We start from the raw sequence: 22724 nt of genomic DNA, 5'->3' as shown, positions 1-22724 counted from the left end.
GGGAAAAGCTGTCTTCTAGCTACAACCCTCTTTTTAGTGGACGCATGAACCTTCTTTGTAGACCTCACACTGTTTCTGTGTTTTCTCTACCTTGAGTGTGACAGCAGCTCTGAGAGATAAGATGTGTTGTCCTTTTGGCTCAACACTAACATTACACATGTGGAAAGATGAGAGTAGAGGGAGGCTGAAGGAAAAGACTTACTAGCACAGGCCATTTTCCTTCGAAGATTCTACCTCAAACATACATAGGGTTTTATTTACAACTTCAGCCCCCAGGCCCTAGAATCACTACAGACACGTCTGTGGGAACTTAATGACTGCATGGGGGCACAGTGGTAGGCAGAGCACCTCTGTCCCTTGACCCTCAGTCTTGCTGAGGGACTGTGTACAGATACCTTGTCTTCTGGGGACAAAGATCAAGTGTGATCAGTGTTGCTGAAACTGAAAGCCAGGCTCTCTCAAATGTCATGATGCCTCATTCTTGCCTTCGATTGTTCTGACCCGACTAGATCTCAGTATTGACCGAGGGCGTTTATTGTGATCAGTGTTTCTGTCAAGTGTACCCAGATGGTTCTGGTGCACGTGGCCCCAGGAGCACACTGTAGAGAGGATCCTCTCCAGCTGTCTAAGCCATGACTGAAGGCGAGTGTCCATTCCTTTAGATTTAGAACTGGGCAGTGTTAGAGACTTGGTCCCTTGGAAGTCGTCTTACAGACCAGGAAGCTGCTGCCTCGCAGTGGAAGCGACTTGGCCAGAGTGTATCTGGGCTCCCACGTGATATAGCTAGAATAGCGACCCAGTCTTCTCTGTAGCCCCGTGTTTATTATTACACTGCTTTACTTCTACGAATCCTCAAAATCATTGGATGCCCAATGGTATGTCATGATACTGCCAGGGTTTCGAGTGGCATTGTTTTTAAGGTAGGAGTGATGGATAAAGTGGGGTTTTTTGGTTTTGTTTTTTTAGATTTATTTATTTTTAATTACCATATAATGTATAATTTGTTTCAGGGGTACAGGTCTGCGATTCATCAGTCTTACACAACCCCCAGCACTCACCACAACACATACCCTCCCCAGTGTCCATCACTCAGCCACCCCATAAGATTTATTTATTTTAGAGAGAGAGGGAAAGGGAAGGAGCGAGCAGGCGGGAGGGGCAAAGGAAGAGGAAGAGAGAAACCCAAGCAAACTCCATGCTCAGCGTGCAGCCCAACACAGGGCTCAATCTCACGACCCCAAGATCAGACCTGAGTCGAAACCAAGAGTCGGACGCTCAACCGACTGTGCCGTGCAGGCGCTCCAAGTCTTTTTTTAATGAGAGAAGCTTTAGGAATGTCCAAAGGGGAATCGAGCAAAGCTCTTCCATTCAGAGGTGCTTTACGGATTGAAGTTATGGTACTTGTTCATCCTGCCCCCTCCCCTATTACAGATAACAATAAGTGTCCTAATGCATTTGACAACATAGATGACAGATATGAGAATAATGTCCCACATGCATGTGAGAACATACATACTATATCAGAGAAATCTACCCTCACAACTTCTGGTTTTTCCCTTGTAGGGGTTGGAGGTGCAGCCAGGGGAGTTGTAAAGTTGAAGTTTTAAAGTTAAAGAAAACCAGACATTCTCTCTGTGTTAATAGTACATACATGCTACACAGCTTTAGACTTTCATTCAGACACCGATGAGTTTTCTGCCCAGTTTAGTAATTTTTCCAATGTTACTCTTCCCAGAGAAACAGGACTTCCTTGAAAATATCTTCTCTGAGTCTTTTAACTGTCCTTACCTTGATTGAAATCCTATTTCAATTAGAAGTTCATATATAGTTTTAAAATAAAATGAATCTGTTTGGATTCCGTATGCAAAGAGATATGTGAAAGTGAATAATAAAAAAAGGATAGCTAAAGTTCTAGTAACTTAAAATTTCCAACCTAAAAGAGTATTTAGTTCCATGGTCATTTTAGAAGAGTTTGCATTTAACTTCAAGCTCTCAGTTGAAGGAATTGCATAAAATATGTATGATTTATTTTTAAACCTGGTTGATTCTGCTATTTGGCAATGGAGAACACAATTATATATGCTTCTTACTTAAGTAGGTACAAACCGGGGGAAAAATTTAAGACCGTATGTTTCAGATGAGTGAGTAAATGCTCATGTGTCCGATGTTAGCATATGTTTTTAATATTTGCTCTCAGGCTGGTTTATATCAGATATAACATTGCTCCTCTTTTATTTTAGGAATTTGAAGATAATTTTGATGATGAGATAGATTTCACACCACCAGCAGAAGATACTCCCTCTGTTCAGTCCCCGGCAGAAGTTTTCACACTTTCAGTACCAAATATCTCACTACCAGCTCCGTCCCAGCTCCAGCCTTCTGTAGGTAAGGCCTTACGTCCCAGCGTCATGGTTTCGTGAATCGTTTCTCAAGAGGTGAGAGTGGGAACCTTGATGCTAACCATAAAATGCTTGGATTGCCTCTCTCTTCTGCTTGTTTATTTCTCTTCCTCCTGCTCCTTGGGGAAGCTGAATTGTAGTGGTCTGGTCCAGTGCCTGCCTGCAAAAGCTGAGTCCTTTGCTTTTGGCCCGAGTCTGATATCAGAATAAACTGGTCTCCTCTGTTCATTGAAATGGAACACAGAGCTCCTGGCCTTTGCTTGGGTAGTTCTCGTCACTGCTCGTCTTGCTGAGTAGGACACTGCCGTCTTTCCCCTGGATGTCCTGTGTTTGGGGAGAAGGGGTATATTTGGATATGTTAGTTGGATTGACTTTTCATCCTGAGGTAGAGATTTGATTAAATGTTGATCGATTTATTGTTGTAAAATAGAATATGACTGGCAGTTTGAGCATCAGGGATCTCTGAGATTTCTAAGAGAAGGCTGTGGGGTCTGCATGCCATTCCTGCCTCTCATGGTTCTGCGTACAGTGGTGTAAGTTGAGGGCAGCGTAAACCCCCAGTTGATTGCACTGCTGTAGGCCTGCGTAACTAAGAGAAGACATAAGATAAAATATGACACAGCTAATGCATTTCCTATAAAATGTCTGTATGGTTAGGTATATTTAATATATGCAACATTAAATATATAAATACATGCAACATTAAAAAACTAACATGTAGTATTTACCTTTAATTTTAGTAAATAACAATACCCTTCCTTCAACCAAAATAGTGAAATTTAATAGGAGTCTAACATACCCTTGGGATCACTTAAGTAACCTAGGTATACTTCTCTCTAGATGGAAGTAATTTCTCTTCTCTTCGCTTTTTTTTCTTTTTAAGATTTTATTTCTTTATTTGTCAGAGAGAGACAAAGAAACAACACAAGCAGGGGGAGAGGCAGGCAGAGGGAGAAGAAGGCTCTCCACTGAGCAAGGAGCCCAATGCAGGACTCGATCCCAGGACGCTGGGATCATGACTTGAGCTGAAGACAGCTGCTTAACTGACTGAGCCACCCAGGTGTCCCTTCTCTTCACTTTCTTGATCATAGGCTTTCCTTTGTACTTAAGGGAGGCCCTGAGAGACTTCTCTAGGGCTTTTATCATTTTGGAGTCTTAACACTAGTGAATTCATTTCAAGTAATAGAATCCTGACTCAGATCAGCATACACAGAAAGGGGTCCTTTTTTGATGCTGGAACGAGGTGATGGAAAGAGTAGGGGTTAGGCAGACCTTAGAGGCAACTGGAGCTGGGAACTTGGACACCATCATGCTTTCCTTTGTTCAGTCCTTGTTTCTCTCCTCTTTGCGTATCAGCTTAAATCCTGCACACCACCTTCTTTCCTCGGCTCGGAGCGTGGCTGCTGCCAACTCCAGGTTCAGATCCTTGTAGCTTTACTACCAGAGGAAAGGAACATCTCTCCTCGGCCAGAAAGAAAACCCTTGGAGAGCCATTCTGGTTGGCTTCCCCGAGTCTGGCAGTGTTGACCCCTTACTGTGGACAGGAAGGCATGACAGAGAAGAGCCTGATGACTTCTGTCCAAGACATAGTGGGGATGGACCAGAGCACGGTCGTGGGCACAACAGAAATGGCAGTGACCTGGAGAGCCATCCTCATTACATTCATACACCTTTCTGTGTTTCTAGAACCCTCTATTCTAAATTCCTTCTTAACAGGAAGAAATTCTTTTCAATTTCTCTGCATAGAATAGTCACAGAATATTTTTATGATCTTGGGATAGAAAAGGGCTTTCCGGCTTGACACCAAATGCAGAAACATAAAGGAAAATATTGCCAAGTTTGATTCATAAAATGAAATATTCTGTATGGGAAAAGACACTAAACAAATTTGACCAAGTAGTAAAAATATTTGTAAACAACAAAGAAGGTAAAAAAAAAAAAACAAAAAACACCTCATATTATTAATATATACTAAGTTTACAAACAAATGTAGAAGAAGAACACTTGAATAGGAAAGAATAAGTCAAGGATGTGAAAAGAGAAATTCATGAAAAGAAATTCAAATGGCCAATAAGAAATAGGAATTCTATTAATTAAAGAAATACAAGCATAACATAAGATGATAACAGCTAAACAGAGATGAGAAGAAAGGAAGCAAGGTGGTGATGGGTGAGGGGCATGTGTGGGCAACAGGCCCTTGGACACTCCCTGCTAGCAGGACTGTAAATTGATAGAGACATTCTTTCCCAAGGATAGTCTGTGATAATATGTATCTAAATGTGTTTACCCTTGATCCCACAGTTCCCCTCGCAGTAATTTAGATCAGTATGCAGCTAATACCTACAAAAGAATTTATTGCAGCATCAGGTTAAATGTGTGTGGGTAATAACTTGTTAAGTTATTGTAAGTCCATCCAGTGGAGTATTATGTAGTCCTGTAAAAGGAGGAAAGGTATTTGTGATAAAGTGAAAAAAAGTACACCATATATTCAAGAGCAAATCTAGAGATTTTTTCCTTTATTTTCTTTTTAAAATGTATTTTATTTTACAAATACATAATATAGTCATACAGTTGAAAAATCGAAACATAAAAAGGTATATGTAGTGAAAAGCCTCTAATCTTTGAATCTGGCCTCAGCTCCTACCCTCACTCTCTACATAACCACTCTTCTTTGTTTCTTATACATCTTTCCAGACTTTTTTGATATAAATATTCCCATTTACTTGCCCCCCAACATCCCCTCCCCCCCACCTACCACCAAAACACACACTTTTTTACTCATGGGGCTTAAATGCATTATTCTGCATCTTGCTTTTTTCACTTACAGATGTACCTTAGGGATTTTTCCATGTGCATAAAGAGAGCTTATTTATTCCTGCTTACAAGCTTCTGCTATTTAAATTGTAGGGACTTAGCACAATTTATTCAACCTATTAATGGATATTTGGGTTGTTTCTAATCTTATGCTATTATTTCTAATCTTATGCTATTAAAAATAAAGCTTGTACCTGTGTTGGTTTGTACATTGATGTTGGGCTGGTATATTTGTAGAATAAATTTCAGAGGTGGTCAAAGGGTACATAATTTTGGGGGATATTGCCAGCTTAAAACCGCCACAAGGAGTTGTGCTAATTTATGTTCCTGCTATTTGGATGTCAAATGGTATATGCTATTACTATTGAAGCTAAGTTGGTATCAGTTCAAATTAGATTGTTATAAATTTAGAGTGATAACTGTAATTTCCATGGCAACCACTAAGAAAATAACTAGTAAATATGGAAACAGAAAATGAAGGAGAAATCAAAATGTACACTAAAGAAAAAAATTAGTCAAATATACATGAAAAAAGAATTTTTTAATGTTTCCTGATTTTAACAGCCAAATTTAACAGCCCCTTAAGCTAGAAATGCAATCTCTCTCTTTTTAAAATAATTTTTTAAATTAATTTTTTTTTTTTTTTTTAAATTAGAGCTTTTTATGTCTTAAAGAAATCCTTTCCTCTTCTGTGGTCAAAATGATACTTAACTACTTTTTTTTTCCTACAGTGTTTTAAGGTTTTGCTTTAACATTTAAATTAATTTAAATCCATAACCCACCTTGAGTTAATTTTTGAGTGTGGTGTTAGGGAATCCATGAATCTTTTTTGGTAGATTACTGGATTTTTCTCAGCTTTCTTCACTGATTGGTCCTTTCATTCTTCTCTGCTTTTTAGTTCCATATGTAGGGGCGCCTAGGTTGCTTAGTCAGTTAAACGCCTGTCTTTGGCTCATGCTATGATCCTGGAGTCCTGGAATCAAGCCCTACATCTGGCCCCTGCTCAGTGGGGAGTCTGCTTCTCTCTCTGCTCCTCTCTCTTGCTCTCTCTCTCCCAAATAAAAACAAAACAAACCCCACTGTATGTGTATGTGTCTGTTGCAGACCTTCTATTTCAGTAATTTGTCAATTCCTTGTTCCAGTACCACACTGTCTTAATTATTTAATAGCTTCACAATAATGATCTGGTTTGCAAGTTTTTCTCCCATTCTTTCGGTTGTGTTTTCACTCTTTTGATAGTGTCCTTTGATATGCAAAAGTTTTAAATTTTGATGAAGTCCAATTTATTTTTTTCCTTTGTTGCTTGTGCTTTTAGTTAGTGTCGTACTTAAGAAACCTTTGTCAAACTCAAGGCCATGAAAATTTTCACCAATATTGTCTTCTGTTACTTCTGTAGTTTTATCTTTGAAATTTGGGTCTTTGACCCATTAATATTTGTATATGGTGTGAAGTAAGGTTCCAGGTTCATTCTTTTTCAGGTGGGTAGCTTGTTGCCCCAGCAACCATTTGTGAAAAGACTGTTCTTCCCCCATTGACTTGTCTTGGCACCTTGTTGAAAATCAGTTGATCATATCTGTTTGTGTTTATTTCGGGACTCTCAATCCCAGTGATCTGTATCTAGCCTTATGCCAGTATCACAGTGTTTTGGTGATTATAGCTTTGGAATTGAGACGTTTATGAATCTTCCAACTTTGTTTTTTAAGAATGTTTTGGCTATTCAGTCCCTTGAAATTTTATATGATTTTTATTTTGTTTATTGTTTTAAAAGATTTTTTTATTTATTAGAGAGAGAGAGAATGCACACACAAGTGGGGGAGAAGCAGGCAGAGGGAGAGGGAGAAGCAGACTCCCCGCTGAGCAGGGAGTCTGAGACATGGGGATTAATCCCAGAACCCCAGGACCATGACCCTAGCTGAAGGCAAATGCCCAACTGACGGAGCCACCCCACACGTATGAATTTTAGGATCAGTTTTCCATTTCTGCAAAATAGGCCACTGGGATTTGTGTGTTTACCATTTTGATTCCCTTCCCATTCCCTTTTGTTTATATTTTTTTAGATATTTTCTTGGGGATCACAACTACCTTCAATTTATAACAGTTGTGTTTCAGTTGATACCAACTTTTAGCATCAGTAGCATATAAAAACTCTGCAATTCAGTCTTTTTATGTTATCACAAATTACATCCTCATATCTTATGTACCCGTTAACATAGATTTTTCATTTTTTAAAGTTTTTTTTCTTTAAAGATTTTATTTATTTGTCAGAGAAAGAGAAAGAGCGAGTGAGTACAAGCAGGGAGAGCAGCAGGCAGAGGGAGAAACAGGCTCCCTGCTGATCCAGGAGCCCAATGTGGGACTCGATCCCAATACCCTGGGATCACAACCCAAGCCGAAGGCAACTGCTTAACCGACCAAGCCACCCAGGCGTCCCAGATGTATAATTTATGTGTCTTTTAAATCACATAGGAAAATAAAAGAAGAGCTGCACACTAAAAATACAATATTGCTGGCTTTGATATTTACCTCTGTAGTTTTAACAGTGATCTATATTTGTTCATATGACTTCCAGTTACTGTTTAGTGTCCCTTTACTTTAGCCTGAAGGACTCCTTCCAACATTTCTTGTAGGGCAGGCGTGGTGGCAGTAATCTCCCCAAACTTGTGTTTATCTGGAGATGTCTTAATTTCTCCTTAGTTTTTTGGAAGACAGTTTTGTCGGGTATAGAACTCTTGCTTAATGGTTCTTTTCCTTCAGCACGTTACAGATGCCAGCCTGCTGCCTTCTGGCCTCCATGGTTTCTGGTGAGAAATCCGTTGTTAATCTAATCAAAGATCCATATGTATGAGTGGGTCCCTTTTGGTGCTTTCAAGATTCTCCATCTTTGGTTTTTGACAGTCTGATTATGATGTGTCTCAGTATGCGTTTCTTTGAGTTTATCTTACTTGGAATTGGTTGAACGTCTTGGATGTGTAGATTCATACCTTTTATCAGCTTCAGACCTTTTTTAACTGTTATGTATTCAAATATTCATTCTGCCCCCCTTCCCCCTCTTTTTCTGGGGCTCTTATGTGTATATGGTTCCTTGGTGGTGTCTCACAAATCCCTTAGCCTTCGCTCATTGATTTTTTTTTTCATTCTTTTTTCTTCTGCTCAGCCTAGATAATTGTATTTGAACTCTCTTCAAGTTCACTGCTGCTTCTCTCTGCTCCCGTCTTTGGTTGAACCCCTCTAGTGAATTTTTTTGTTTCAGTTTTACTTTTGGCTCCAAATTGGCATTTGGTTTCTTTTACTAATCTGAATCTACTTACTGATCTTCTCTACTTATCAGGACATCATTCTCGTGGTGCCCTTTAGTTCTTTGTCCACGATTTCCTTTTGCTGTTTGAGCGTGGTTAAGACAGTTGATTTAAAATCTTACTGGAGGCGCGTGGGTGGCTCAGTGGGTAAAAGCTTCTGCCTTAGGCTCAGGTCATGATCCCAGGGTCCTGGGATCGAGTCACATTGGGCTTTCTGCTCAGCAGGGAGCCCGCTTCCTCCTCTCTCTCTGCCTGCCTCTCTGCCTACTTGTGATCTCTGTCTGTCAAATAAATAAAATCTTAAAAAAAAAATTCTTACCTGGTAAGGCCACTGTCTGTCTTTTCTCAGGGACACTTTGTTTTACATTTCCTTTGTACCTGTGAGTAGACCATGCCTTCTTGTTTCTTTGCATGTTTTGTACTTTTTTGTTGAAAATTGGACCTTTTTGAATAATACGATAGACTTAGAAAAAGAAAGAAAACAACAAAAAAAGCATTCTTTGGGTCTTTGCTGTTTAGCTCCATGTTGGGACACTCCTCACCCAGGCTACTTACAGCTCTGCCTTAGTCGTCACCTCCTGCTTGTGCTAGGCATGACCTAGCTAGAGGTGAAAGTTCACTTCTTCTCAAGTCTTCCGTGAGTGTGTGTCCTTCCCTGGGCACGCAGGTGGCTCTCAGGATTCCTCCATATATTGCAATAGCTTTTCAGAGCCCTTGTTCATCTCCCAAATCTCACTCCCCTGCTTTTCCACTAAAGCTTTCAGCATGTCTACTGTTTGCCTCTACTGTTACATTTTGCCCCAGATAGAAGTGTCATCCATTTGGCTTTCACTGTTTTTGAGGAACTCTTTTTTTTTTTTTTAAGATTTTATCTATTTATTTGACAGAGATACAGCGAGAGAGGGAACACAAGCAGGAGGAGTGAGAAAGGAGAAGCAGGCTTCCTGCCCAGCTGGGAGCCTGAATATTGGGGCTTGATCCCAGGACCTGGGACCATGCCCTGAGCCAAAGGCAGATGCTTAACAACTGAGCCACCCAGGGGCTCTGAGGAATATGTTTTTGAGGAGCCCTCAGTCCTGATAGAGTTCTGAGTTTGGTGAAACCAAGGGAATGTGGCAGTCCCTCAGGGAAACTTCCAGAACAAGGAAACACAGTTCCTTGGGAATAATAAGGCTCACTGCGCTCTGTCTGGAACTGGGATTCACACTAGAATATGTGCCATCATTAAGACTGGCTGCTGCGCTGGGGGCTGGGACGGGTGGGGCCTTGATAAATTCAAAGACACAGAGAAATTCTACCCTGTTTCAGTGGCCTTTCTCCTGGTTTGATTTGGTTTCCAGAAGTCATTGACTGGCTTCCAGAGTTCTGATAAGGTTGACAATGACAGATTTTGACAAGATTTTCACCTCCACCGTGAAACTAAGGACTAAGTAAAAGCCATTGGAATGGTGATTAGTGGCTATAGAATAGAGAGGGGTTAGATGAGAAAACAGTGCGAAGTGTTAAAGATAATCAAGTAGGAAACGCATTCAGAAAAATATTGTCAGTTTTAAAACTTGAAACGATTTTGGCCATATCAGCTTGAAAATGATGGTATGTTTATTTGAATTGATTTCTACCTTAATTAGCACAAGCTTTAAATTTATGTTTCTGTTTATTCTTTAGATTATGTATTTAATATTTTATTTCAGTTAAATGCCCATATTTATTTTTTATATTCTTTTTCCTACAGAAGGTTTGAAGTCTCAAGTTGCCCGCCACAGTCTAAACTATATTCAGGAAATTGGAAATGGCTGGTTTGGAAAGGTAAAATGTTGTTTACATCTTCTTTTCCCCCCTCCTACTTATAATGTTTAGAATCTAAAGCTAATGAAGAGTTGTATTGTAGAACATTCCATATTCTCTTAGTTGCTATGGTACCAGTTAAGTCTACTCTTTGCACCCTGAAACCACACAGGAATTTGAACTTCAGGGTTTCTAGGTGTATGCCTTTTTCCAAGGAGGTCTTTTATTTATATATCAGATACTTTCCTAATTGTTGGCATAGAACAGTAAGAAGGGATGAGAGACTGGAATTTTAGAAGCTCTTTATCCTCCTTAAGGCAAATTATTTGTTTTTTAATTCTTCTTTTTTAATTCTTCTCCCTTTCTCCCCATTTCTTCCTTATAATACTTAAACCACTTTAGAATCGTAGATACATAGTATTATTATAATGGAAACCATGGCAAAGAACTGTCCTCTATTTCTCATAGGCTGTCAAAGGACAAATAGAAACAGTGGCATGTTGATCTTTTTACCAAGGGATATTCAGAAGGAATAATCTTATTATCGCAGCTATTTCTGTGATGTAACTAACAGTCGTTCTGTGTTAAAGCTTCCTGAGTGGCGATTGCCTCATAAGCAGGGTGGTCAAGACAAGAAGAGGTGTTTGTTCAGTGATCAGCCGTCTTATGCATCTTGGCTTTCCATTAAAGTTGTTTGTCAGTCCTGTGTCTTTGATGTCAACCAACCTTTATTAGTGACCAAATCTTCTAAGCCATTTAGCAAAACTTGTTGTGCATCATACGTTGTTTTTGGTGCTGAGGGTTCAGTGTGGAGGAAAGTAGGTGAAGGCCTGGCCTGTGTGGCAGCAAGCAAACGAGAACCCTTGCCCTGATGAAGCTGAGACCTCTGGCTGTGGCAGGGTGTTGCCGTGGTGTGGTGGCCGTGATCAGACCACAGACAATCAGAGTGGGAGACGGGCTCAGAGGGGTGTGGGGGAACCAGGTGATGTGAGATAGAGTATATGCATTTAGGGACTTTTACTCGGAGTGAGCTGGGAAAGTACTCCAGCGTCTGAGAGAGGACTGCCGCAATCTGGCTTTCCGGTAAAGGGATCACTTGGGGGGTTATGTGATGGAAGACGAAGGGGAAGGTGGGGAAATTGGTCAGAAGGCTGCAGTAGTCACAACAGGGGGAGATGCAGGCAGGCTTGGACTTGAATGATAGCAGGGAGCCGTGAGAAGGGGTGTGTGTCAGTGTGGATTTTTCAGATACGAGCTTGCAGGACTGGAGATCGATCAGATGTGGAGTCTGGAGGAGGGGGATCAAGGATGCCGCTTATGGCCTGATTGGTGGGAAGAACAGAATTGCTGGCAAGTGAAATGGGAAAGATTTAAGGAGAACCAGGCATGGAGGAGGAAATCAGGAGGTTGCTTTTGGTTAAGTTAGATGGGATGGCTGGTAGGCATCCAGATGGAAGTACGGAGTGGGCAGTTGGGGTATACATTTGGAGCTCAAGGGAGAGGTTCCAGGCCAAAGATACACATTTGGGAGAGCTCTGTCTATAGCTGTTATTCAGAGGAATGAGACTAGTTGGAATCACCAAGACTGTGAACGTCAAGAAGAGGGGGAGGCACAAGGACCAAGCCCTGAGGGTCTGCGGCGAGGAGAGGTCAGCGCAGGTCAGTGATGGAAGCTGAGGTGACAGCCAGTGAGTAGGAAGGGGCGCAGAAGAGTGGGGTGTTCCGAGAGTCCGTGAAAATGGGAGTGCCACGAAGATGAATGGTAGTAAATGGTGCTGGCAAACTAAGATGAGGACTGGGAGAGGTAGGGCCCAGCATGTGAGGGCCATGGGGTTGTCATAAGAGGCTGTAGAGAGGTCACGTGCTCACGTGCAGTGGGCACAAGGGAGAAAGTGGAGACAGCACATTTAGACAACCCTGTCAAGGAGTCTTACTGTAAAAGGGAGCAGAGAAATGGAGTACGAGCTGTTTGGGACCATCTGAGGGCCAAGGGAAGGTGTTGGGTTTTTGTTTTGTTTTTGCTTTGCTTTGCTTCGGTTTTTATAGGATGTGCAGCTATTTTAGCCTCTTTAGAGTGGGGAAACTGCTAATGCAGGAGAGAGGAAGGGGTTACTGGAAGAGTGCTCTTGAAAAGGGGATAAAAACAGCATGCGGATACAGGTGCAGGTGGATTTGGTGTTAAAATGAGGACGTTCACTTCTGGATATTTTATTCAGTGAGTAGTATATGACTTGGTTAATTATCAGAATTCCTTTTTCTGGGACGCCTGGGTGGCTCAGTTGGTTGGGCAGCTGCCTTCGGCTCAGGTCATGATCCCGGCGTCCTGGGATCGAGTCCCGCATCGGGCTCCTTGCTCATCAGGGAGCCTGCTTCTCCCTCTGCCTCTGCCTGCCATTCTGTCTGTCTGTGCTCGCTCTCTCTCCTTCTCCCCCCCTCTCTCTCTGACAAATAAATAAATAAAATCTTTAAAAAAAAAAATAATTCCTTGTTCTGTTTATTGTTCTGCCTTTACATTCTTAGTAAACATGTTATATTCTATTCAAAGCCTTACTGTCTACTTCCAGGGCATTAAAATTAATCTACTTGATAAAACTACTAAAAACTGTTTTAAAAAGAAGGCTTTTAGTTTTGATCATTCTAAATTTAAATTAAAAGTTTTACTTCATTATTTTCATCTTAAATATTATGTTTTGAAATGCCTTTGTATTGTCAGTATTTATATTTGTTGCTTTACTTGTAGTGTGCTCTTATTTTTATTCATTTTTTTAAAAAGATTTTACTTATTTATTTGAGAGAGACAGAGAGAATGCACACAAGCAGGGGGAAGGCAGAGGGAGAGGCAGGCTCCCCACTGATCAGGGAGCCTGATGCGGGACTCAATCCCAGGACCCTGAGATCATGACCTGAGCTGAAGGCAGACGCTTAACAACTGAGCCACCCAGGTGTCCCTTTCATTCATTTTTAAAAAAAGATTTATCTATTCTAGAGAGAGAGGAAGAGAGTGAGAGCACAAGCAGGAGGGGCATAGGGAGGGGAGGGAATCCCAAGCAGACTCCGTGCTGAGCGTGGAGCCCAATGCAGGGCTTGATCCTAACCACCCTGAGATCATGACCTGGGCCAAAATCAAGAGTCAGTTGTGCAATTAACTGAGCCATCCAGGCACCCCATTATTTTCATTCATTTTGTATTCTGTTCACTTCAGTGTCATTTTTTTTTTTCTTGTGTTTTGACTGAAGTTTTAGTATAAGATAAAGGTCTGGAATAATTGGAATGCCATAGATTTTTAAAGTTATAATGCAATGAGAGTGTATTTGTACATTGCCTGTGTGTCCATTTACTTTCTCTTATGTGAAGGAGACAAAATAACAAAACCCAGTTGAAGTGTTTTGGGAAAAATTTGAGTTATGTTTGAACTGAACTTATAAATTACTCTTCTGTGATGTCATTGGTCATATCCGTGAAAGTATGGTACAATTTTATAATAAATAAGAAAGAAATACAGATAAGTATATGAGTGCCTCAGTACCCAGTGAACAGTTTCATACTGAAAGAAAATGGTTTCATTTTTCAAGTTTTTTTCTGAGGTAGTATTTTCATTGCAGAAGGCCTAATTGTTGCTTAATTTATTTTCCCGTACTCTGTTCCTGATAATGAGACATACTTCTTTACCATTTCGAAGGAAGTGAAGTGAAAAACTGTTCTTTGGTTTTAGGTCCTCCTTGGAGAGATTTACACGGGCACTAGCGTAGCAAGAGTAATAGTGAAGGAGTTAAAAGCAAGTGCAAGCCCAAAGGAACAAGATACTTTTTTGAAAAATGGAGAACCTTACTAGTAAGTAAACCTTAATATGCGTTCTGTAAACATGGTCTGTAGTCTGTTGGAAATCAGGTCTTTAAAATGACTTTGCTATTTAGCATATTTTAGTCATCATGGATTTAAAATTTAGTTCACTATTTGAGCAGTTCTGCTAGCACGCTCCCTAGTGAACAACACTGTGACTTTTATTTTCCAGCATTCTTCAGCATCCAAATGTTCTTCAGTGTGTTGGACAGTGTGTAGAAGCAATTCCCTATCTCCTGGTGTTCGAGTTCTGTGACTTGGTAAGTTTTTAGTGGGAATTCAAGGTCAAGCATTTTAAAGAGGTATAGCCAAGTGATTTTGACACATAGAAGTGGTGGATGAGGGACTGCTTTCACTTCTGCCCCCCATTTTTAAAACTTTGTGATGTACTACGTCATTGCCTTTGAAAATAGTATCAACTGACACTTAATGTGTTTTATATTCCATACTCTGCTAAGCTGTTTGCATGCATTACATTTAATCATATTTGTCTACGCTTTAGATATATATATGTATATATGATTAAAGTAAGGTTCACAGAGATGAAGAGAATGTTTTTTATCGAGTACATGGCATAGCCAGAGCGTGGATTCAGGATCACCGTTCTGAGCTTGAGGTCTTGACTCAGCTAGGCACTCTGAAACACTTTTCCCCATTAACGTAATCTTACAGAGTACTCGTGACCTGTCAGGTTTTAATTTTTTATTTTTATTTTTTAAAGATTTTATTTATTTATTTGAGAGAGAGCACGAGAGAGAGTGAGTAAGCAGAGAAGGGGGTGGGTGTAGAGCAGAGGGAGAGGGAGAAGCAGACTCCCTGCTCCACAGGGAGCCTAACTTAGGGCTTAATCCCAGGACCCTAAGATCATGACCTGAGCCAAAGCGAGATGCTTAACCGACTGAGCCACCCAGGTTTCCCGACCTGTCCGGTTTTTAAAAATAGTGAATGTGTGTGCCATTTATATTTTTAAATAAAGAGGTGATTTTTTTAAAAAATTATTTATTTATTTATTTGAGAGAGAGAGAGAGAGAAACTTGAGTGAAGAAAGGTCAGTGGGAGAAGCAGACTCCCTGCTGAGCAGGGAGCCCGATGCAGGACTCGATTCCGGAACTTCAGGATCATGACCTGAGCCGAAGGCAGTTGCTTAACCAACTGAGCCACCCAGGTGCCCCTAAAGAGATGATTTTTTTTAACCGAAAATTAATAGCCTCATTTCTTAGCATGCTCGTATTACTTACTGAGATTTATAGTTGGAAAAACTGTTTCTGTGCAGTTTTTATGAATAATAACTCTTACATGAAAATTTCCTATAATCATCTGTTTTTAAAAGCTGGGTTTTAATTGACTTCCTTGCCATTGTCTCAGTTTTCAGAACATTAAAACATTAAGACTATCCACAGAAAAGTGGGAGTACATCAGGATAAGTCCCCGGTTAGTTCAGATAATATTTTCAACTGGTAAAATGGAAAGAGAGCAGCAACCATTGTGGATTTTTGTTTTAATTTCTTTTTTTTTTTTTTTTTAAGATTTTATTTATTTATCAGAGAGAGAGAGAGACAGAGAGGGCATATATGCAGAGGGAGAGGGAGAAGCAGACTCCCTGCCAAGCAGGGAGCCTGATATGGGGCTCGATCCCAGGACACTGGGATCATGACCTGGGCCGAAGGCAGATGCTTAACAACTGAGCCACCCAGGTGCCCCTTGTTTTAATTTCTGAATGTGATTAGAATATTACGCTCATTGGCAAAGGTGGTTAATTCCAAAGAAATATTAATAACCTTGGTCTGTTAGCTTTCATTGGGTTATATCAGAGTAACCCCCAAACCTCAGTGACTGATAAGAGCAGAGTGGTTCTCACTCACCTTATGCGTCAGCTCTGGGGCAGTGGCATCTCCCTCCTCGGCTAGAGTCTTCCCCACCCTAGGATCAGTGTATTTTTTTAGTATCTGTAGGGTCCTGTGGGAGGTGGGGGAGGATGTATATTCTGGTATTCTATACAGGTATATCTCAGTGGCTCTTTTTGGGTCACATTTATGAGGTTGTTAGGTCTCCTCTATCCATCTGATTGGGGAGGGCATTGATAGAGGAGTCTGAGTCTGTTTTCTGTCCATTTATGAGAGACATAATCTCCTTTGATTATGGATTTTCCTTATTATTCCAGTTGTATTTGCTTTGAGTGTTGAATCAAGGATACCATTTAGACTTGATACACAACATCTTGTAATTTTAAGCTTTTGTAATTATGAAGGGTCTCTTTTTAAGCATTACTAAGGATTAAGTCTGTTTTTACTGATATTAATATAGTTATCCCAGCTTTCTTTTGGTTGGAATTTGCGTGGTTATCTTTTTCAGTCCTTTTCTCTGGTTTATATCACTCTAAATGGCGTATTGTTAAAATTCTGTTAATTTGTCAGTCTTGATCATTTCACATGAACATGTACTCCATTTATGTTTATTGTATCTATGAGATATTTGGAATTTTATGTACCTGTTTTATATTATTTTTCCTACCTACCTGTTTCAGTTTTTCTGTCTTGCTTTTTTGCTAGCCTTCTTTTGGATTCTTGATTTTTTTTTTTTAAAGATTTTATTTATTTATTTGAGAGAGAGTGTAAGGGAGGAAGAACACGAGCCAAGGGAGTGGGGTAGAGGAAGAAGCAGACTCCCTGCTGAGCAAGGAACCCGATGTGGGGCTCGATCCCAGAATCCTGAGACCATGACCTGAGCCAACGGCAGATGCTTAACCTACTGAGCCACCCAAGCTCCCCCACTAGATACCATTCTTAGTTTTTTGTATGATCACACTGGAAGTTATAATGTGCATATGTAATTTGACTAAGTCTAAAATTAATATTTTAACCCTCCTCCAAGGAAACTGGGACGTCAGAGAGCCCTGGATGCTTATTTGTTGAACAGCTGCTGTGGAAGGACAGGGGGATTCAGAGGGAAAGTGAGGTCCTTGTCCTCTAGAGCTTCGCCGTAGAGGGAGTGGACATGTGATCATTGTTATTTAGCCTGATAAATTATTGAATGGAGGCGTGAGAACTAAGACGGAGGAGTTCTCAGTGATGTTTCTGATCATTTTATTGCATGTGTATTTTGTTTGGATTATCTTAACATTATCAGTTATAATATTTATGGTCCTCGGTTATTACAATATGAGAATGGCTTCTTTTAATGGCCTCAGGGTGACCAGTGTGTTGGGTGATTACTGTGCTGCCAGCACTTGAGAAAAAAACATAAAGATGCAGCTTTTTGTGACGAGACAAGTGTGCTGTCGGAGTTCTTGTTTTCTGAGACACTCTCTGGTGGCTTTTCTGGATCCCTAAGTTCTTGATGTTTTTTTTAAGTAGAAGTCACCACAGTCTACGTGAGTTGAACATAATAGAAATGCGGCAAGAAGCGTGTCTACTTGAAATACCAGGTTTCTGGGTTAATCTCTCTCATACATACGGGTATTTCCTATTCCTCACCCTCCCTGAGCGTTCCTGGAAGTTTGTTAGAGGTTGTTGTTGTTCCTGGAATGGGAAAGGCCCCTGGGTGCTCAGCTTGATGTTTTCCTCTGACTGGTTCAGGGGATGGGTTTAGTTTTTGTGCTATTTTAATTTATTTTTTCACAAAGTTACCTATTCTTTTTGGGAGGAAGAATTTAACCAGCTTTATAAAGAAACTCTGAGATAACAAAATACACAAACAGCACCTTTATAATTCTCATAAATACCCATAGTAAGATTCTTGAGTATATTTTTATCTTTATCATTATACATTGTTTTTATATAAATATAATAAATACATGCTTTTTGTTAACAATTTTTTTAAAGATTTTATTTATTTGAGAGACAAGAGAGCCGGGGGAGAGGCAGGGAGAGAGGGACAAGCAGGCTCCCTGCTGAGCTGAGAGCCCATTGTGGGGCTTGATCCCATGACCCTGGGATCATGACCTGAGCCAAAGGCAGACACTTAATCATCTGAGCCCCCCAGAGGCCTCTGTTAACATCTTTTTAAAAAAATTTTTCCCCAGTACTTCTAGGTTTCACATTTAAATGTGTATTCTCCAAGTACTTTGAGTATTCAGAGAATATTAACTTGCCTATGTTGTACTGGCTTTCGTATTTTGCGGTAAAGATTATGCAAACAGCTCTCCACGTTTAAGATTTATGACTTGAAACATATTTTCTGTGAACTTCCTAAATCATAATGGGGACGTGTCCACTCCTGAGGGCTAGACGTGTGGAAGGAGCCTTCCCCCTCACAGGCAGCTTTCATTAGCAGTGCAGACTTAATCGCTATCTTTAATTCAATAGTGGTACACTGATCAACAGTAAAACTTTAAAAACAATAATTGTTTCTGAAAAAGTTAAAATAGAATTACCATCTGACCCAGTGATTTCACTTCTAAGTATACATATTATCCAAAATCACTGAAAGCACCTCAAAAGAGATATTTGGACACCCATGTTCATAGCCGTGTAATTCACAACAGCCCAAAGGTAGAAGCAACTCAAGCGTCCCATCAGTGCATGAACAAATAAAGGAAATAGAGTCCCTCCCTACAGTGGAGTATTGCTGAGCCTTGAAAAGAAAGGACATTCTGGAACCTGCTTCAACAGGGATTAATTTTGAGGGCCTTACGCTCAGCGAGATAAGCCAAACCACAAAAAGACAAAGACTGCGTGATTCCACCTGCGTGAGGCATCTCAAGAAGTCAGACTCACAGAGAGAGTGGGATGGTGAGTGCCAGGGCCTGGGTGGGAGGGATGGGGAGCGAGAATGGAAGGGGGCGGAGTGTCTGGGGAGAGACAGGTGGTGGGGACGGCTGCACAACAGTGCGAAGGTGCTTAATGCCCCTGAACTGGACACACTTAGAAATGGCTAAGATGGTCATGTTATGTTACACATTTTTTACCGCACACACACACCTGCTGTTGGTCAAGGCGCTGTCCCGGGTGTCACCTGTCCTAGCAGGATGCTGCTATGCCCTTGGGAAATCTGGCAGTGCTTGGAGTGGCCAGTCTCCCATCCAAATAGAGGCTGTTGACCCAGGGAACTCTCCACCTTGCCCAGCAGCAAGGGGTCATGTTTGTGCGGACAGTTCCCGTGCTCATCACCTCTGGGCACTAGGGAGCTTCGGAGGGAGCAGGCACAGCAGCAGCAAGCCCCGGGGTCTCGGCAGGGTCACCAGCTCTAAAGTCCAGTTGTCCGGGCTCAGTCTGTGCAGTGGCTGTGTGGCAGGAAGCGTCACGTAGCGTCATCCCAGTGAACCAAAGAGGGACCCCCACTAGCAGAGACGTCCCCCTGACACACCAAAGCCTTGCTTCAGCACTAAGCCCTGCTCCCAGCCTGGACGCCCCACAACCCTCCCAGAAATAGGCCATCCCGAGCAGAGGGGCGTCATCCAAGGCAAAGCCGCCCACTGGCAGGGGTCCAGAGGACAGAGGGTAATAGCTCAGGCTCGGTAATAAGCAGCTGCAGCCACAGTGAATGGAGCCACTATCTTCACACGTCTTAGTAGGTCGAGAGCTATTGAATGAACATTGGCCTTTTCAGTCGTCATCGGGCACTGATCATACTCAGCGATAACATCACTTAAGTGGAAAGGAGAGAATATTTTTGCACTTAAGTAATTCTTGCGAGATGGAATTACCAGGCTGTTGTTGAGAAGCACTTTATCTTGGATTTTTATGAAAGAAAATGAAAACTCTTCTGAGTGAGCTTGGTAGCTAGACGGCAGCCAGCGGTTTCTCATGCTGCTGGCGCAGCGTTCATGGGCGGAGAGATGACGGTAGGGTGTTGTCTGTAACCTGCTGCCATGGCAGGTACACAGTGCTCTCACGTGAATAACCAGGCGAGGAGATTGTTTTGGGGGGAAGGATTACTCATTCAGCAGGAGTGTGCCAGGTACCCATGAAGTACAAGGGGCTGTGCCCAGCACCCCGGGTTGCACAGAGGTGAGTCACTGCGCTCCTGCACGGTCCCGTTGGGAACACAAGCAATTCACTGGGACCCTTGTGTTTCCTGCCTCTAGAGCCAGACTGGCCTGCCTTTGGGTGCTCATTCTGCCACTTGTGTATCACCCTGGAAAGTTCCCTGACTCCTCTAAGCCTCAGTGTAGGCATCTGTCAAATGGGGATAATACCACCTACCGGGTAGACAACCCTGACCATTAGTAAGATGATGAATATAAACTTGGGAGCACGTAGTAAGTGCTTAGGACATGGTAGTTATTTTTATTCATTTTTAGTTAGTTATACTAAGTGGTCATAATTAATGATTAGAGGTTTGAGTCATGTGTATAGAAATATAAGCGGTTCTGGGGTACCTGGCAGCTCAGTCTGTAGTGCATTCTCCTGACCTCAGGGGGAAAAAAGTACAGCAGCTCTAACTAGGATCACTGGAGAAGGTGTTTGCTTGGAGTGTGCAGAGTGGCTGGAAAGACCCGTGTTAGCAGGAATGGCCTGAGCCAGGCAGAGAAGCCCGCAGTGCTCCGCAGGGCATGGAGACTGGAGAAGGAGGTTGGCGTCTGCTGGGAGAGATCAGTTGGAAGCATGAAGAGCAGAGACAGACCTCTGGAGCCCAGACTGCAGGCTGAGGTGACAGACAACGTTGCTCCGTCTTAATCTTTCTCAAGAGTCACCAGTTTCTTTGATCCTGTGGCCTGACCTGAAGCAAGAAATGGTATTTTCTTTGCAAGGGGGCGTTCTTGATGTCGGGGTTCCTTTATGATAATCAGCTGATAAAGCAGAGAGTGAGTTTCTGAGAGGAATTAGCAGTGGCCACGTGAGAATGGGAAAGAAGTCCATTTGGGATTCTCGATGCGTGGCATATTCCGCTGTGGGGTTTGCTTTATTCCGTCTCTCATCAAGAGTCTGTAACACTTGGAATTGTGGGCACTTAGAGCTGAAGGCACCTTGGCCGATGCCCACCAAGAGTCCTGAGGAAGGGAGGGCTCTAGCTTGTCTGTGCCAGGCCTTGTGCTGGGCCTGGGAATGTCTGTTACTCCCTTCGCTGAGAGCCCTGTGAGACGGTGGCAGGAGCTTCATTTTACAATTGGAAAACAGCCTGAGAGAGATGAGGGCCCTCACTGAAGAGTGGAACCCAGGTCTATCTGGCTTCAGCGCCATGCTTTCTGTTCCTTATTGGTCAGGTTAATAGACTTGCCTGAGGTCACGTAATTACCAGTGGCAAAGTGGAGATTTTAATTGACGGCTTAATTTTATTCTGTGTGTTTTTATACCAGGTGGTTTAATGCTTGTATATATTTTTTCGACCAGTGGGGAGCCTCTGTTGTAGAATTGTTCTTTTGTACAGAAGATGCCTAAATAGTGGGTATGTCTTATTTATAAATATATTTATTAAGTAAGTTCACGCACCAGGGAACCTTCTAGGTGCTGGTCATACGAAGATGAATGACATGTCCCTGCCCCCCTAGAGCTTGTGTAGAAGAGAGGACGTGGAGTTACAGGGGAATGGAGGTGCATGTGGACAGTGTCCCTAACCCAGGGGCAGTAGAGGGGATGCTAGTGCTACAGGATGACCTACCACAATGAGGCTTGACAGGGGATGGGCACCTGGGTGAGAGGGTATCCCTGGGCCCTGTTGGTGGTCTCTCCTTTCTCATGTCTGGCTGTGGCCCTGGGCCCTGAGGCCCTGGTTCTCGGTGAAAATAGATCCAGGCTTGATGATGGGCTGGATGTGGGAATCTAGAAACAGCACACCCAAGAAGGAGGTCTTCGGTTTTGATCTCATCTCCTGGGAAAACAGGGATGGCTTTTCCTGAGATGGAGCAGGTTGTCCAAGTTACGTATCAGGCCTATTAAATTTGAGGTGCCTCTTAGGGCCTCCAGGGGAGGGCATTAAGTCAACAGCTGGGAGGAAGAGTCTGGGGCTCAGGGGACGGAGGCTTTGAGCCTGAAAAATGTGTTGGAGATGATTTTTATTTTTTATTTTTGAATTTTTAAAAAAGATTTTATTTATTTGACAGAGATCTCAAGTAGGCAGAGAGGCAGGCAAAGAGAGAGGGGGAAGCAGGCTCCCTGCTGAGCAGCAACCCCGATTCGGGACTTGATCCCAGGACCCTGGGATCATGACCCGAGCCGAAGGCAGAGGCTTTAACCCACTGAGCCACCCAGGCGCCCCTGGAGATGATTTTTAAAGCCATGGGGTGGATAGGGTGACCTAGAAATGAGTGTCTGCAGTGACGAGAACCAGGATGGAGCCCTGGGCTGTGCCGGCACTTACAGCTCAGCGAGAGGAGGAAGATCCACCAGCACAGTGAGATAGGAGGAGACGGCCCCATCTTGGCTGTGCTGGTGAGACGCAGTGGGAGGGCACCGTGGGAGCGGCTGCCACCGAGTGTGGGGGCTGGGGGGCTGGTCTTGAGAGAGTGGCAGTGCAGGAGGTGAGCCAGCCAGAACAGAGCTCATCTGGGAAGGGAAGAGGGAAATGGGATGGTAGTGCGAGAGGCAGGTGGAGGCAGAGGGAGGCTTGTTTGGTTCTTGGTTCAACTTATTTGAGGGGTGTTTGGGCACCAGGCGAATAATCCATAAGAGCAGAAGAGAGTGTGGATGTTGGCAGGTCGGGGCTTGCCTGT

General features: G+C 42.4%; 1 protein-coding gene across 4 annotated transcripts in view; it reads left to right on the top strand.

The window, feature by feature from the left end:
* Nucleotides 1–22724, top strand: part of LOC111146192 (lemur tyrosine kinase 2) — an 83555-nt gene that overhangs the window by 24912 nt on the left and 35919 nt on the right. For 3 of the 4 annotated variants that reach the window (XM_022501631.1, XM_022501632.1, XM_022501629.1), the window contains exons 3-6: nucleotides 2241–2385; nucleotides 10242–10315; nucleotides 14007–14125; nucleotides 14307–14394. In XM_022501631.1, the coding sequence (XP_022357339.1) occupies nucleotides 2241–2385; nucleotides 10242–10315; nucleotides 14007–14125; nucleotides 14307–14394 (426 nt within the window). The remainder of the gene's footprint in view (nucleotides 1–2240; nucleotides 2386–10241; nucleotides 10316–14006; nucleotides 14126–14306; nucleotides 14395–22724) is intronic. The other variant, XM_022501630.1, reaches the window with a different exon arrangement.

Source organism: Enhydra lutris, unplaced genomic scaffold (assembly GCF_002288905.1).
Source record: "Enhydra lutris kenyoni isolate GAN:26980312 unplaced genomic scaffold, ASM228890v2 scaffoldscaffold13, whole genome shotgun sequence".
NCBI lineage: Eukaryota > Metazoa > Chordata > Mammalia > Carnivora > Mustelidae > Enhydra > Enhydra lutris.
The sequence above is the reverse complement of the archived record's forward strand: the minus strand, read 5'-3'. Positions and strand labels throughout refer to the sequence as shown.